Source organism: Topomyia yanbarensis, chromosome 3 (genome assembly GCF_030247195.1).
Source record: "Topomyia yanbarensis strain Yona2022 chromosome 3, ASM3024719v1, whole genome shotgun sequence".
In the NCBI taxonomy this organism is placed as follows: Eukaryota; Metazoa; Arthropoda; class Insecta; order Diptera; family Culicidae; genus Topomyia; species Topomyia yanbarensis.
The window spans coordinates 378,523,713-378,541,563 of NC_080672.1; the positions used below are offsets into that span (position 1 = coordinate 378,523,713).

Here is a 17,851-nt window from a genome sequence, read left to right on the forward strand (position 1 = left end):
CCACCAACGCCCGAAGTTGTGCAGCAGGAGAAACAGGTTGTCATGTCAACATGCGTACATCGCCAGCAACGGCAGCAGCAGCAGCAGGCGGAAAAGAGAACACCTCAAATTCGCGCTGGCGGTGAGCATAAATTCTCTCTCGCCCACTTGTGGATGAACGAAGAGCACATTTTCGTTGCGTGGTTGTGTGGTGGTGGTAGGTTGTAACAACTCAAGAATGTGCGGTGGAAAGACGAATGGGCGACAGAAAAAAACTACCCCTTATTTTTCGTATCTCCTTTTGCGTAGCAGCCTGAAACAAGCATTAGGAGCTCTATTTGAGGCTTTCCATGTGGCAATGTTAGTGCTGGCCCGGAATGGGTGGCTGATCCCGAATGAGTGTGTGTTTGTGTGCACTTACGGAGAAGTTTAGCATAGGGACCTCGTTTTTATTATTTTTAATATTTATTTGACGAGCTGTGGCTTTCTGCATTCAGTCCGTGGTTGACATTAGACGGTAATGGTTCGTTGTTAGTGATTGATTCGGTAACTAATAGGTGGGTGTTTCAAGGTGGATTAATTGTTGGGTATAAAGTGAACGTTATAGCATTTGGACTGACTGTATCTAGTGAGAAAAAATAAAATGTCCTCAAGTGAATAAGTGAAATTGATTGTAGTGTTTCGGACCAACCACGAGCAACAATAATTAAAAACACAAATAAATCAAGGATTTAGTGACCGCAGAACAATTCGGATACCACCATTAGCAATGATGTCCAGCGCACTTCAAAGTGATCATATCCTGCGGCCTCCGCAGGAAAGTGCAATTTCTAAACCGCGGGCGGTGTATAGCATCGATCAAATTTTGGGGAATCATAACCATCATCATCTAAGGACTACCCACAACAACAACAACAACATCATCGGTATCAATAAAAACGGTGAGTTTTTATCAATGCGATCGGCGCTCAGCTGTTTGATCGGACGACCCTTCCAATTTGTGTTAATAAAAAAATAGAATACATTCGATACTGGCCCTGCTTATCAACCTGGTACAGTGGGATCGCAGAAATACATCGCGAGGGTGGAAATATCGTGAGAATTTGGCCAGCTGCGGAAGCTCAATTGGCTAATGATAATCTAATAAATCAAATTGTCAAAAAACGTGGTTCTAACTTGGTGGACGTCTCGACCGAAGAATCGTTTTATTGTGTTTGGAAGGCGGTTATTATAGTGTCGGTTTTTAAGAGGGATTCGCAGGATTGATTGTTGCAGTATTGTGGAATTCCCGTGCGAGGGTGGGAGCATTTACATGCTGCTTCTTTGCATGGGTAATTAAACACACCTGGTTCGGAACTGTCCTATTCAATTGGATATTTTGATTGATAGTACGTTGCCGCCTTGAAACCGATTGTTAACGTGGAATGTTTGGGATGTTTTTTAGGCAATTTGTTTTCCTACGATTAATGTTTTTTATTCAGTTAATTTATTTGATACGGCACAAGTCATACGATTAATTATTATAGAAATTATAGTCATAAATATTCAGTAGGGGTTATGAAAATTTATAACTTATGGAAATCTTTGGAATACAAACACCAAAAAATCTGAATTTTATTATTGAAGTAATTCCAATCTTGCCACAATCTAACAAACCGTAATTGAAGAAATGACGAAATATAACCGTGTTCTGTTTAATTTTACATGAAAGACGTACTTTTCATGCGCAGTGACATGAAATTACACCTTTCAACTTTTTAAACATACGCCACATGTGGAGTAAAATTACGTGACCTGCAAAATTCAACGACATGTAAAACTACAAAACATACGTAAAACTATATCATTTTTGATGCTCGTATATGCAATGGTCAGGAGACGTAAATTTACACGATTTTTTCTAGGTGTGTATGACAACATTACTACTAATTTGTACACGTTTGTGTAGACTCTTATATTTCTTCAATATATTGTATTGAACGCTTTCAATTTTCGGTATATTTCATCCAGTTCTCATATCGTGTAACCAATGTCATGTTTTAATAGAAACTGAAATACAGCGAAATTGTTACTGTCAATAATTATATGTTAAAAATTTTTTTGGCTAGCATTTCGCGACAAATTGTTTTGTGAAAAAGCTGGAATACACTCCCAAAATCCTAGCGCAAAATATTAAGATTTTTTTGATTTGGAGAATGTCGTATTGTGGCTTATACATAATGCTAAGAATCATGCTTTGTTCGTGAAAATCTCTTTATCAGTCATCTAATTACTGTAATAAGTTACAGCATTACATTGTTGAACGTCTGGATATTGTTATTACAAGGCTACTAGTCATATTTGAACAGAAGCAACTTGATTCTCAAGTAGGTATAAGTAATGTCGAATAAAGGACCATACTTTCATTTTTTAATCACTTGTACTCTACGGTATCAGCTGATTTTACTTATTTCGTTTAATGCATTTAAACTTACTCAGTGCTTTAAATCGATAGGTCCTCAATAAGCCGTAGCTTGAAAATGAATTCTGGAATCATTATCTTTTTTTTCGAAAGTTATCCTACCGGAGCTGTGTAGAGCTGCGTTGTCGGAAGTGCTCTCCGTCAGAATCACCCACTACAATTGCAGACGAGATTGGAAATGTCACCCACTTAAATAATGCTTAATACCAATCACAGCGAGCCGTGATTCTGAGTGTGGTATTGAATAAGTGCTATAGCGTTAATGTTTGCGAAATATTGGCCGTAGTTGCCCGTGGATGATAGCGATTGCATGTTCGAATTTGTGTATCATCGCGAACTGCTGGGGCGTTTGTAAGTTAAATTGTTCAATCGCGTGGGCGCTTGTATATCGCATGAACTTTTGTATGTTGCTTGTGCTAGCGTGTATGTAACTTCGCGTGTATAATTTCGATTTTATAACCGTGAATCTGATACCTTATTTTCAGTGTACGGATCAGATGCTAGAAGAGATTGAGTTCTCTCATATCACTAGAGCTCCCGGTCATGTCGTCATGGAACGTGTTGTCTAGTGGATATGAGCGTAATTTTTTGCGGATTGATCCAACTGAAGGCATGGACCTAGGCTGCTGGAGCCCAAAATAGGGACTTCCGGACTTAACCGTTCCCTTTTAGGACCGCGTTTGTAAATTTATAAGTGCAGAAACGTTCACTGGGGTGTTATTCTGTTTGCCTGTTATCCTGTTTGCGTGGATGATAGCAAAGATCTCGACGTTTGGCTGTAAAAGTGTTTGTGCTAACGTGTATGTCACTTTGTGTGCATAAATTCGATTTTATAACTGCGTGGCCATTGACATATTTACCGATTTTATGATCGCGCGTGGATCATTTATCTGACACTTAATGTTTAGTTTACGGTTCAGATGCTAAAAGAGTAAATTTCTCCACATCATCAGAGTTCCCGGTCATCTCGCCATGGAACGTGTTTTCTAGTTGAAATGAGCGCCATTTTTTGTTGATCCAACTGAATGCATGGACCTAGGCTACGAACATGGGCGTTAGTAGGTTCCAGCTAGAGACCACGTTTATAAATTTATTAGTGCTAAAATACTCACTTAATCATCGGCTGTTTTCATATTTGCAAGAATACGAGATTTGGTGTCTGTGGATGATCGCGAAGGTCTTAAGCATTTGCATGTGAACGTGCTGAATGCTAGAAGAGCAGGAGATTCCCCGTATCACTAGAGTTCCCGGTCATGTCGCCTTGGAACGTGTTCTCTAGTGAATTTGAGCGTGATTTCTTTAATTGGTTCAACTGAAGGCATGAATCTACGCTACTAGGGCCGAGGGTAGGGACTTTCGGACGTGACCTATTACCTATCGCGCGAACACATATGTTTGTGAGTCTGCACTTGAGACCGCGCATTCACATTCACTTAACAGCCGGGGCGTTTTCATCTTTGCAAGATCGTGCCCGTAGTTGTGCGTGGACGAAGCTCAAGCGATTGTTTGTGTACATGTTTTTCGCGTATGCTAGCGTGTATGTAATACCGCGGGGATGAATTCGATTTGATAATCGTGTGGAAGGAATCTTTTGTTTAATTTTCAGTGTACGGTTCCGGTGTAGAGTATTCCCTCTTATCACTATAGTTCCCGGTCATGTCACCACCATGGAACGTGTTGTCTAGTGCAGCGGTTCTCAACCTTATTCGTACCACGGACCCCCCAGAAATCACCCAGGGTTGCTGAGGACCACCACAGATAAACATCGATTTTGTATGCTTTCATAATGTTATTTTCGGTTTTTTAGGAAACAAGACTTGAATTTCAATATGCACTCGGAAAATATATTTTTTATTCGCGGATCCCCAGCAACGACATCAAAGCCTCCAAGGGACGCGGACCCCAGGTTGAGAATCACTGGTCTAGTGGATATGAGCGACATTTTTATTAGTCCAACTCAAGGCATGTCTAGGCTGCTAGGACCGAGGGTAGGGACTTCATGACGTGACCGATTCATGTTTGCGCGAACTGTGTGTTGATGCTTGAGACCGCGTTTGCAAATTTATAAGTACAAAAACTTTCACATAATTACCGGGGTGTTTTAAGGGGGCACTCCCTCCCCTTTAAAAGAATAGATTGTTTTTGTCTTTTTTAAACCTATAGATATAAGCATTGAGAATATTTTCCCAAAGTTTCAGCAGCATGCTCTCGGAATTATTACTGCAGTAAGTTTCTTTTTTCTAGACCGAAAACTTTAAACGGCGTTTTCTCAAAACTGTTTTTTAAACTGGCGTAGGGGATTACGAGAAAACTAAAGACCAAAAATTCTTCGTATACGTATATATATATATATATATATATATATATATATATATATATATATATATATATATATATATATATATATATATATATATATATATATATATATATATATATATATATATATATATATATATATATATATATATATATATATATATATATATATATATATATATATATATATATATATATATATATATATATATATATATATATATATATATATATATATATATATATATATATATATATATATATATATATATATATATATATATATATATATATATATATATATATATATATATATATATATATATATATATATATATATATATATATATATATATATATATATATAGCATTTATTTTAAACAGTATAAAAAGTTGTTCAATGTGAACCGCAGATATAAAACAAATTGTTTACCTTTATTAATTCAAAAATAATATTTTTTTTTTTTCATTAAAAACAATGTTTTTTAAGACCCTGATTAATATGGTAAATATTTAAAACAAATAATTTTTTTCGGCTCTTCAGCGATATACAACCCTCTCACATAAAAAAATGTGTGGTATTATGATTTCAGATGAGAATTGAGGTTAGGATCACTTACGTTAATTTCGATATCAGCGGCGAGATGATTTACAATATCGACCAGAACATTAATAATTTTCAATTTCATATATTATAGTAAATATTTTTTTATTTTAAAGTTTTAAATTGAATATCTTGAAACTAAGAAATGGTATAAACGATTCAAAGAAGGAAATTGATGCTTCTATCTATTCTGTATTAATCTCTCAAATATTACGAAAACCGGTTGACTATGTTGCGAGTTTTTACTATAAATGTAAAGAAAAGTCGCACTGACACGTGTCATAGGTGTGTATTGATAACAAAATTTGTATGGCGTGGCATAATCGTGCATGGAAATTTTTCCATAGAAAAAAATCATCAATTATTATCTTTTATTCATATCTTTGATTTCGTTTGGTCTATAAACAATCGGTGAGATGCATTTTGAAGGAAATGAGTCTGGGATTCTAGAAAAAATAGTTATTTTTGGCTACAGTGTTGCCAAATATGCTATATTTCCAGTTTAAAACTTAAATTGCATTTTTCAAACAATTCGTGCATTTTTGTTTTGAAAATGATTATGCCATTGTATTTCTCAGATAGTTTTACATATGAAAACATCTTGTACATCAAGACAATTTGAGCCAATCCCCAGACACAAGCAAAAAATTAAAAAATTATCAAAACGTTTCTCACATTATCTCAGTAACCAAGCAGAAAGTCAAAATTCTGTAAACGCGACTTTGTAGAGATTTTTTAGACAAGTAAAGTGGCATTTCTAACTCAGTTTACCCCAAAATGGCGTTTGTCATAAGGTAGTACAACAGCGACAAAATGTGATTTATTTACCATTATCGACAATTGCATTCTATTAAAAATTTGTCATACCATGCTGAATGGATGATTCACGTGCGTCGATAAATAATTCGTACTCGAATTTGTTCAATCAGAGCTTCTGAATGAATCGAATCGAATGCTCGAATCAAATACCGCAGAAAAGTGACCAACGAGTCCTACGAAGGAAAACATTGCACGCGACGCAATAAATTGCTCCCTATTCTATCATATACGCCAGCTCTGAATCCATTCCCTGGCCCAGTTGTCACAAATACTTAGACGAACACATACACAGATAAACATACCACTAGCGCAAAACAATTGTACGCTAGTACTAACTACTACTTTTACATTTCTTTAATCAAGTAGTCTGTGCACGATGACAAAGTCGACCGATCAATTGACACACAATGACTTCTACCGCCATTAAGCCGTGGAACATTTTTTTTCCAAAACACGGCCCACAGCAAACGTGAATCCACGTTGAGCCGCATAGAACATAAAACGCTTTTAATCCACCTAACAGTGTGATGAGACATTTCTTATAACTCTTATCACTCTCGTCGGATATTATATCGATTGAGAACATTTAGAGCTTGTTGTTTCACAATGTTGTTGATAACACATACTATATGAGGCGATGGCAGAACACAGAGAAAAGCTCAAATCAGCGTAGGACAACATTAGTGCTAGAAATCTCAATGGCCAAACCAAATCAATGGAAAAGCGGAAAAAAGGTCCATACATTAGACGGACAAACGAATTTTTAGTAACGCTCTGTTAATAGCATATATAAGTTCTTCAATCAATGCATTCTGTAGGGAAAAGTGAATTTACTAAAGTGCATAGGGAAAAGTGAATTTTTTTGAAGTGCATACTCTCAATAGCGTTACAGATCAGGATCTCATTCCCAAAGTTTTTCAAAAGTCGCCATGATGTTAATAGGTTATCAATGTACTGATCAGATAATTATTATTGTAATATTGAATTAAATCAGTCGGCATCAATAAATTTTTCTCTTCAATCGAATTATTTATTTTAGGTGGGCGGGAGGCTGTGGGGTTAAATCCTAAAGCCTCCTCTTGGCTACTCCGTAGCTTGGAATAATCTATATTCCTTTTAATTTCCCGAGATATGTTTCAGATCGATCCGACAGTTATAATTTAGAAAATATGCAGTCAAAAGGTTCGCGCAAATGAAATTTTTTCACCGACAAGTGATCAAGTTCCATCCAGACAATTTGAAATTATTTGTAGATAGAAAATTGAAATACAAAATTTATTTTATCGGAATAATATTTGGCATATTGAAATGGATTATTACTATATTGAACAATAAATAGGCGATAAAGGGTAATCCACAGACAACAAGCCAAAACTGTTAAAATATTCAACATAGATATTTGATGTCTTCAGTAAAGTTATTCGCAAAAGGAAAAGCTACAAATTTCCTGAAGGTGATATCGAAATAATCGCGTTGAGGTAGCGTGTTATCAAGAGCTGCACTTTCAGTTGTAGTTCTCAGATCGCCAGGGAAATTCAGTTTATCCATAGATAATGCAATGAACGAATTAACATTTTGTACACAAGGTATTAATAATGAGTCGATTGTACGCCTATTTTAAAGAGTGTTGCCCCATGCTAATTTGATCGTTGTAAAATCCGAAGAGGAAGTTCCAAGAGCTATAAGAAATGTTTCATCGCACTATTAGGTGGATTAAACGCATTTTTCTCAAAAAATCGGTTTTCTTGAGCTTTATTTGTTTTTGCCTTCCTTTTAGAGATATGCGCCGTTGAAAAATATCGTTATCGGCGGCGTCGGGGCGATTTTGATCGGTGGCGGTGGCGTACCGGCGTGACGTCGTTGACTAAAATCAGCGGCGGCGCTATATGGCGTGGAATATTTGTTCGATTAGGATGAGAAGTAAGAACGACTTCTTGCTCAATCGCTTCTGCCCTGTTGGCTGTTGTGTCTGCGTGATTCAAAACCAAGCCGATAATTGGTGACGTAGTGGTATCATTAGTCTTCAGTATACAATACATAGTGGTTTTCAGCAAGGAATGAATTATAGTTTATTAAATATAAATGTAAATAATACATATTATTAGCAGGCTCCAAATTGTGATTGCTAAGATAAATTCAAATCATAAATTCGAATGCTTGGAAGCTAGCCATTAAGGTTCAACCAACTATAATATCTATAAGAATTGAACACTTGATAGTATGCATTGGAAAAATGGGTTCAGCTTTGCCACCGGTTTATCCATATAAAACCTTTTTTAAAACTCTATGAAGAATGTCAGATCATATTTATCAGATCATCACGATTGAAATAATGCAAAGTAGCTACTGGAAATTTTCTTGATCCGGTGATTTTTTGTCACACTACCACACTGTGCTGGGGTAAACTGCGTTATAAAAAAAACCACAGCAAACTTTTGCAAAATCATTATTTCGTCCGTTCAATTGTTTCTTCAACAGCTATTTTGCATAATTTAAATCATGATAATCTAATAAATCTATTGCCTACACACACTACCAAGCGTTCAATTCTTACACATGCGCTCAATGAAAGTAATTTGAGCCTTAAGAATATCCATTCTAACATATATTAGGGTGGAGCAAAATGATCAATTATTCACACTTTTTTGAATTCCAGAGGCTTGAGTGTTCCTTTTATTTTAGTGGAGGTGTATTATATACAAGAACGGAAGTGGAGGTTCGAAATGAAATAACTGAAATATTGTCCAGTTGGTTTGTTCAGGTGAATTATTTTAACACATTTGGTCAATATCATATGCGTAATAGGCAAGAAGAATAGCGTCATAATGTATATGCTCTGCCTTCACTTAGATCAATGGTACTGATGTCGATGTCTAGGAAGCTCTTTTTAATGAACTTTGATAACTTTGATGTGGCTGACCGAGGCGAGAAACTACTTTTCGATTTCAACAAGAAGCTTTGATAGAACAGCATCGAAACGATCATCCTATCAAATAATAATAGCAAACGTTTTTAAATAATTTACCAGAACATTCCGAATCGATAACATCGATATCATAAAAATCTCTACTTCGGTAATAGAAAAAACTACGGTGTTATTGCACTAAGGAATCTATCTTCCATTGGTACACTGGCAGTGTTGTCAAAAATACTTTGAGTTTTGCATTCAATTAAAGCCATAAAACTTTGAACATCTATACCATTTTTCAGGTATATTTTAGCACCGAATTTGTTTTGCATTCTTCAGGTAAATCATAGGTCTCTGGAAATAAAGTTGCAACAAATTAGGTTTTCCCATACAAATTCCCATACAAATTTCAAACGCAAACGCACCGCGCTACGCCGGGTCATAACCCATCGACCCAAATTTTGCACAATTGTTTGTGACCCTAATTTGAACATTTGAAAAGGCTTGATGCGGTCAAGTTTAGGTAGAAAATTTTATGTAAACTAGTAGATCAAACGCAATCACTAAGAAAAATGCAACATGAAAAGCAGCATCGTTTGTTCCATTAATAGGTTAATGAGCCAATTTTCGCTCCGTTTTTATTCCCACGTTACCCATTTGAAGCCGTTTGGTTAGAGCAATTTCTGCCAGCTTCGTTCAACGCATTAGCTCAAAGAGATGATTGGGTTATTCGATTCGAGTTTTCTAAACGGCCATACAGAAGTATTTCTCCATTCTCAGCCCATTTTTGTTATGGTTCCCATGAACGAAGCAAAAAGATGCGAATTCATTAGCTATCCATTGATTTTCCCTTATTAATAACGTCAAAATAGGCTCTTTACGCTATAACCGAAAAGTATTCTAACCGACACATCTTGGTTAAACATAACCTCACAGAATTATTCCAAAACTATAATCTCACTCGAGACGTATTTGACGATTATCTGCCTGATGGTCGATAATCTACCCATAATTTGTCTTAATCTGGATTCGCAATCCGTTACTATCGAACCTTTCGAACCTGGGAAACGGTTCGGAGCCATCCTGGAGCTCTTAATCGGCTACCTGTCATGGTTTCACGGCCAAACAGCACAAGTGTCTGCCCATAAGCAGTCCTTTTTCTCACCTGCCACGCCTTCTACCGTGAGATAATGTCAACAAGTTTCTACCCGAATAGTCGATCCCTCTCTCTCTCACTCAGCCACGCACAGACATTCTGTGGAAAGGATTAATTAGGATTGTGGTATTGTCAAGCCATTGAACCTTCTCAATGGCACCCCCACAATCACTTTTTTTATTATTTTTTTCAAGCATAACCTACAGATCCGTCCAATTAAATTCCGATATGTCACCGCAGCAGTACGGTGATCCCGCTATAATTGCTTACGTGAATGCAAATATTCCGGATAATTGGCTACCAATTTGGGCGTCAATGGAATCAGTTCCTGGTAGGCTAAATATATATTCTCGTTCGTCTTTTGATCTCGCCCCGAATTCCAAATTTTTTTTCAACATTCGAACACCAATGTTTCTCTCCAAACGAGCGGATGTGAGTGACGACAAATCATAAAAATCACATTAATAAAAAAAAAACAGTAGCAAATAAAATGATGACTTTCGTGCAATGATCGTCAGCCACGTCACCACGCGTCGCTTGCCATCAATATGTATGGGTGATTTTTTATCACCACATGTGATGACGAAAAAGTTGATGAAATCATTAAGTTTGGCGCACGTCAATCGATGCTGGCAGCTTTTTTTTTGTTCTGCCAAACTCATTGATGGGTTGTTCTGTTTGATTTTCCACTTCGGAACTGTTTCGGCGCGTGATGGATCTCAGTTTCGAGTTCAGTTTTTCCCGGCGGGTACAGAGACTGGGTGGGAGCCAAATTTTATCGATTTTTTGGCGGTGGATGTTTTTTTGGCCGTTTGTTTGCTTACGGTGCTGGATCGAGAGAGAGAGAGAAAAATGCATACATCGCTAAAGCCAGTCGGAACAACACTCTGCGAAAGGGGATTTTAATATACTGATAATTAAGGTTTCACAACGCAGCGGGTGACACGCTTGGAACAGGGGTTTACTTTTTCCATCATTATGCCGTGCACTTACGGCTCATCTCCGTGTGTTTATGAATGTTTTCGCAAGTTTTCACTTTTTGAAACAGATTTTCAAGTGCGTATCCCGCTGATAGGATGGCGGTGATATTGAACCCGTTTTCTGTTGGTTTACTGTACATTGGAAATTCATAACGACTTTATAGTTATATATTAAGGATAAATTTTATATCAATAAATTAAAATTTGAAATTGATAAAAAACAAAACAAGAAGTTGTTTTTCTCAGAAGCTGTTCATGTCATGTGCTGTCTTGATCATTACTTGTTACAAACCGAAATTTGTCTGGTCTGGTGAAAGGTAGATGTTATAATGGTTGCTTAAACAGAAAAACAATGAAAATTAACTAATGGAATTACTGCGCCGATTGCAGAAATAGTGACGGAATGCTTAATTATTATTAATATAACCGAGTATTCTAAGCAACGAAATACCTTGTTCATCCAACGACGAAGAAGATTTGGCAGGACACTGATGACTTATGAGCATTAGGGCATTGCAAAATTTTTTTTTTTGAATTCTCAAAGGCCCCCCCTCTCATATTGTGACAAATGTCAAAGTAAGCTCAGATGCCAAATTTCACATCATTTGGACAATTTTAGACCCCCGCCCACCTCACTTGAAATTTTTTGAAATTGGTGGTATGGAAAAATACATTAAATGCTATAACTTTTGAAGTAGCAATCAGAAAATTACAATTTATACCTCTTTTGAAAGGAAATAATCTTAGTATTTGAATGACGATATTTTTGTTTCCAGAAAAATATGGTAAAGTGGGGTACTGGGTCATTTTGGCCCCAAAATCCCATATTTTTAATGATATTTCTGCTCCGTGATACAAATCATACATATTTTATAGTTTTTCTAATGTAAAAAAATCTCAAAAATCGATCGGAGCTTTTTTGACCTTTGTCCAAATACGAGAAGCTGGGGTTAAATGGCCTTATGTCATTCATATTAAATTTCATCATTTTCTCGTGCATATATCTCTATTATTCTTCACTTAATTTTCATAAACTATACCTTGTTGAACGTAGAAAATCCTTAGGATTATAACAAAAAAGGTTCGTTAGCGGTAAAATTTAGGAACATCAAATTATCTGACATATAGTGTCGATTTCACATTTTTATCATACAATCGCACATATTAACTCCATTTAACAACAAAATTCTTATTAGATTTACTACTTTTAGTGTCAAATATGCTTAGGGATCACATGAGAAAAGTTTCATTCCTGGAAAAATAGGGGAAGTTGAGGTATTAGGACAAATAATGAAAAAAATGAGATTTGTAGAGTAAATATCAAAAAGTTTGATGTTTCTGAATTTTAACTCTAACGTATTTATTTTTGTTTTATTCCTCAGAATTTTACACGTTCAACAAGTTACATTTTATGAAAATTGATTGAAGAATAATAGAGATATATGTATGAGAAAATCATTAAATTTAATATGAATGCCAAAAAGCCCTATAACCCCAACTACTCGTATTCGGACTAAGGTGAAGAGGGTTCCGTTCGATTTCTGAGATTTTTTCACATTATAAAAACTACAAAATATGTATAATTTGCGTCACGGAGCAGAAAAATCTTGAAAAATATGGGATTTTGGGGCCAAAATGGCCCAGTACCCCACTTTCCCGTATTTTCCTAGAAACAAAAATATCTTCATTCAAATACTAAAATTATTTTCTTCCAAAAGAAGTATAAATTGTAATTTTCTGATTGCTACTTCAAAAGTTATAGCATTTATTGTATTTTTCCTCCATATTTTCTAGAACATCGAAAAACTGTAAAAAATCAAATAAAAAAGTTACAATAAAAAAAACATTTTAAGGGGGTATTCCGACCTGTACTTCAATTTCCCCCAATAACTTTTTTCGCTTAACAGATAGTGATTTCGTTACTGCAACAAAGTTTCATAAAATCATTTCGTCTACAAATTTCCATAAATGACTATCAATTTTGGCAACAATTTGCAAAGTTATTTTTTTCATCTGCGTATATACCCCCTTAAATCAAAATTTTTCAACATTATATTAAACTATTTAAAAATAAAGAAACCATTCCGAAGACATCAAAGTGCCATAGCCAATAGTTTCGTCGCAAATATCAATGTCCGGCTTTTTTGATTCCGTCCCACTGTGCGGTGGTTGGGACACTTTTGCGGACGGCCGTCGTTGCCTACTGCTTCCCCTCCAGTGAACTTTCGGGCGGATGGCGTAAAAATGCTGCTCCGCTACTGCTAGTGTTGGTAGTACAACGAGGGCCAAACGAATGATTAGAAAAACCGACCGACCGATATTTATGTAAAGACGCACGAATATGCACTACTATCGTTATCTCTCTCGTTTTCGTGCCATGTGCCGTCCCATTCCATTCGGCTAATAATAATAGCATAACCAAAACGAATATGTCATCTTTCCTCCGCCATCCGGTCAGCACTTCCATGAAAAAAAGTTTTACGATCTCTCAGATATTTGGTAGGATCGTTCCTTACCGAAAACTATTAGATATATATATATTTTTTAGGTCATTAGGGTGTCTCTTTCCACGCTGGTCCAAAAATCATGCTTTTTCAAAAGTTGATTTTTTTAAAAATTCATAACTTTTCAACCGCTAAACCGATTTTTATTGGTAACAAGTCAAATAAAAGGTATTTAAGTGTAGTTTAGAAAAAATAAGTAAACTTAAAGAAATAATGTATTTGTATTAGAATATACGCTATTGTTGTTTTTCTTGATTTTTACTGCGAGGTTCCTTAACTACTCCATACTTTTATATTTTTATTTGAAAGATCATTTAATGCTACACAACATATCAAAAAATTAGGCTGATCACTTCAGATGTTTCGGGGATACAATTTTTCAATAAAAAAATTGCAACTCTATGTATACACCCCACATGCATGGAAACGATGAAGCCGCATGGTAGTTCACCATACATCTCCATCGCGGTGCAACATTCGATTCAATCTGGGGGCTGTCCATTATTCATGTAGAAAATTTTTCAGACATTGCAGATCCTGCCCTCCCCTCGTGTTCGGAACATTTTTATTGAGTGTCAATTTTGGTTAGAAATTTCACTTTAATAAAAATCCGAGTGGTTTTAAAAGAGGTCATATTTTGGCATTATTTTGTTTTGCATAAAAAATCCAGAAGAAAAGAGGAGAAATAAATAAAACATTTTTATAGCTTCATTCCTTTTATTTTTCACAAGACATTTCTTTTCTTTAGCTAAAATTTAACACATATTGCTTCCGTCGAAAATACCGTTTGACAAATGATTTTTAAAACCTTATAAAGCAGCAAATCACTTCCAGATAGATAACTCCTATCATGGTTCGTTTCCAAAAATAATTTGTGAAACTTCGAGCAAACAATGTTGGGTGCAGTGTTGTGGAAACTGCCCTAAAAAAAATTTTAGCGACAGAACTAATGAGTATTCTTAGTAACGGCCATATTGAATCATTAAAATTCTAACAATGGCGTCAAGTAGAAAGATGCATTGTGGACTTAGTTAAAATTGACATACAAGAATTTATTGATACTTTTTCAGAAAAAAAATCAATATATTGCCGCATAACTTTATAGCTGAGCAACAAGTAAACTATTTAAATCACATCAAAAGTAATTTAAAAGCTACAGAATGCATCATTATCTGTGATTTTTCGGAGAATGATTCATTCGTTGTGCAGGATGCAGTTCAATGCTGTCATTGGGAAAACACTCAATTTACTATTCACCCTCGCGCTTTTTATTTTGAAGACGAAGCATCGGACGATTTGAAATTTATTAGTTTTATTGCAATTGCTGAATTCTCTGAGCATAATCATGTCGCAGTTCGTTTATTTTTGACTCTTAGTTTAGCGTTCATAAAAGGTAAATTGCCAGGCTTACAACAGATTTACTTTTTCTCAGATGGATCAGGAAGCCAATACAAAAACAAAATGACGGCATTCAATTTGTGCAACATGCAAAAAGATTTTGGCATTGATGCCGAATGGAATTTTTTCGCAACTTGTCATGGAAAGGGTGTTTGTGATGCTTTGGGAGGAGTTTGCAAGGGCATCATATAACAGCAGCCCAAGAACTTTATTCATGGACTATTTCTAAGCCAGATTCAAAAATACACTATCAGTTTTTTCGGAAATAAAATAAAATGGAAAGAGAGTTAAAAATCGTTATAGATTATTATCAAACGGTATTCATTTTCAAAGGAAAATATGTGTTAAATAGTAGCTAAAGAAAAGAAATGCCCTGTGAAAAATAGAACGAATAAAGTTAAAAATGTTTTACTTATTTCTCCTCATGCTTCTTCTGGATTTTTGATATAAAAATAAATAATGCCAAAATATGACCTCTTTTGAAACCACCTGGATTTTTATTGAAGTGGAATTTCTAACCAAAGTTGACATCATTTTATATGGGAATTTGCTGTGTGACCGCACTCTCCAACCCGTAACTCCGGAACCGGAAGTCGGATAAACTAATAGCAGCTTATGGGAACGTTATACCTTTCAGATGAAACTAAGTTTGTGAAAATCGGTTCCGCCATCTCTGAGAAAATTGTGCGAGTTTAAATGACACACACATACACACAGATATTTGTCGATCTCGACGAACTGAATCGAATGGTGCGAAAATCTTCCGAGTTTGGCTTTGAAGTTTTGAGATAATACTCTCAGGTAATATGGCTATTAATTGCAACAAATTACAGGTTGATTTTTTGAATGTTTTGTAGAGTGTGGCGCGCTAAATCGAATTTATAAGGTGATTCTGGTTATTTAATTTAATTTTGAATGCTCCAGTAAGTACTTCTTCGTTTAGTAATTCTGTCCTATAGGTGTAAGTTGTACTTGAATTAATAATAGCAGAACATTTAACTTCTTTTTGAATATTCTCTAGTTTTTTAAGAGTGGTGCAAAATATAACTTTGAAATAAAATATTCCGCTTTCATTGCAAGCACCACAAATTATGTTACACTTTTAAATTTACACTAGTACTACTATACATATTACAGTGTACATAGCAATCTGTCTGATAATATAGTAGAATTTATTTGCAAAATTTTTCAAAGCTGTAATATAAAATATTTGAAAGATACACGCCTGAGAAAGGAGTTTTGAAGAACCTTATGACCTTCGATCTTAGGGCCTGGACGACTATGCTGATCGCAGGCTGGTAGCACGACTGCGACGGAGCGCTCGGAAGCTTCCGTAGTACGGCCCTCCAGGCATTAAGTCCTCGGCAAAGAACTACACCTTGACTTAGGGACTACTGTTTTCAGTCGCATCCTACGACATGGAAGTAAAATCCCAGTGGATCAATTTTTGGCTGGATGCCACACGGCCTCTGTGCAGGTTCGTCAGTACGCATCGAAATTTGATAGTCGAAACCCAGCAAAACTTGAACGATGTACCATCAGCCGAAAGTGTTTGACAAAACTATGTCGATCTTCGACAAAAAAATTCGATAATTAGAGCAAGCGGTCCGCTGCGTAATGCAGCGAACTGGGGAAATAATTCACTTGGTACTTCCCAGGCTTTGTTCGCCATTGGAAATATTTCAAACCCTCTCAATAATTTTAAGCATAGCACGGGTCGCAGAATACACTCAGGTTTTTTTATGCGGGGGATACAGGCCGCGTAAATAAAAACCGCGTAAATTTCAAAAACCGCGAAAATTTCAAAATACGCGTAAAAAACCGCGTTAAAAAAACACGTAAAAAGCCTGAGTGTACTATGGAATTGGGATTCCTGAAACAGGTGGTCCGTCCGGCTTAACCGATTGCCGTAAAAATTTATACATATTATTGTGTGTGCTATTGGTTGGATATTATCTGCCCGCCAGATGACGCTTCGGAACAAATTGTGTTTTCTTTCTGTTTCGTTGAAAGTCGCAGCAACGCGCGATGGGTATTAGCTAGTACTGTATAAAACTGTTTAAAAGGGTTTAATATGGTTAAAAATTATTTAAAACATAATATATTATCCACAACTTTTAAAAACCAGTCAAAAACTGATAAAATATGTTCGAAGATTGTAAAACTGACTGGTAAAAAATATATATTTGTATTTGTATTTGTATTTGTATTTGTATTTGTATTTGTATTTGTATTTGTATTTGTATTTGTATTTGTATTTGTATTTGTATTTGTATTTGTATTTGTATTTGTATTTGTATTTGTATTTGTATTTGTATTTGTATTTGTATTTGTATTTGTATTTGTATTTGTATTTGTATTTGTATTTGTATTTGTATTTGTATTTGTATTTGTATTTGTATTTGTATTTGTATTTGTATTTGTATTTGTATTTGTATTTGTATTTGTATTTGTATTTGTATTTGTATTTGTATTTGTATTTGTATTTGTATTTGTATTTGTATTTGTATTTGTATTTGTATTTGTATTTGTATTTGTATTTGTATTTGTATTTGTATTTGTATTTGTATTTGTATTTGTATTTGTATTTGTATTTGTATTTGTATTTGTATTTGTATTTGTATTTGTATTTGTATTTGTATTTGTATTTGTATATGTATAAAAAAGTCCAACTGACAATTTGTCTTAATGAACTATACTAAACTAAGGTAAACTAAACATAA

The 17,851-nt window shown here is 35.2% G+C and overlaps 1 protein-coding gene across 1 annotated transcript in view; it reads left to right on the top strand.

Annotated features, from left to right (window-relative positions):
• Positions 1-487: 487 nt before the first annotated feature.
• Positions 488-17,851, top strand: part of LOC131691153 (retinal homeobox protein Rax) — a 56,617-nt gene continuing 39,253 nt past the window's right edge. Inside the window, exon 1 of the mRNA XM_058977352.1 lies at positions 488-920. Coding sequence (XP_058833335.1) covers positions 749-920 — 172 coding nt within the window. The 5' untranslated portion in view covers positions 488-748. The remainder of the gene's footprint in view (positions 921-17,851) is intronic.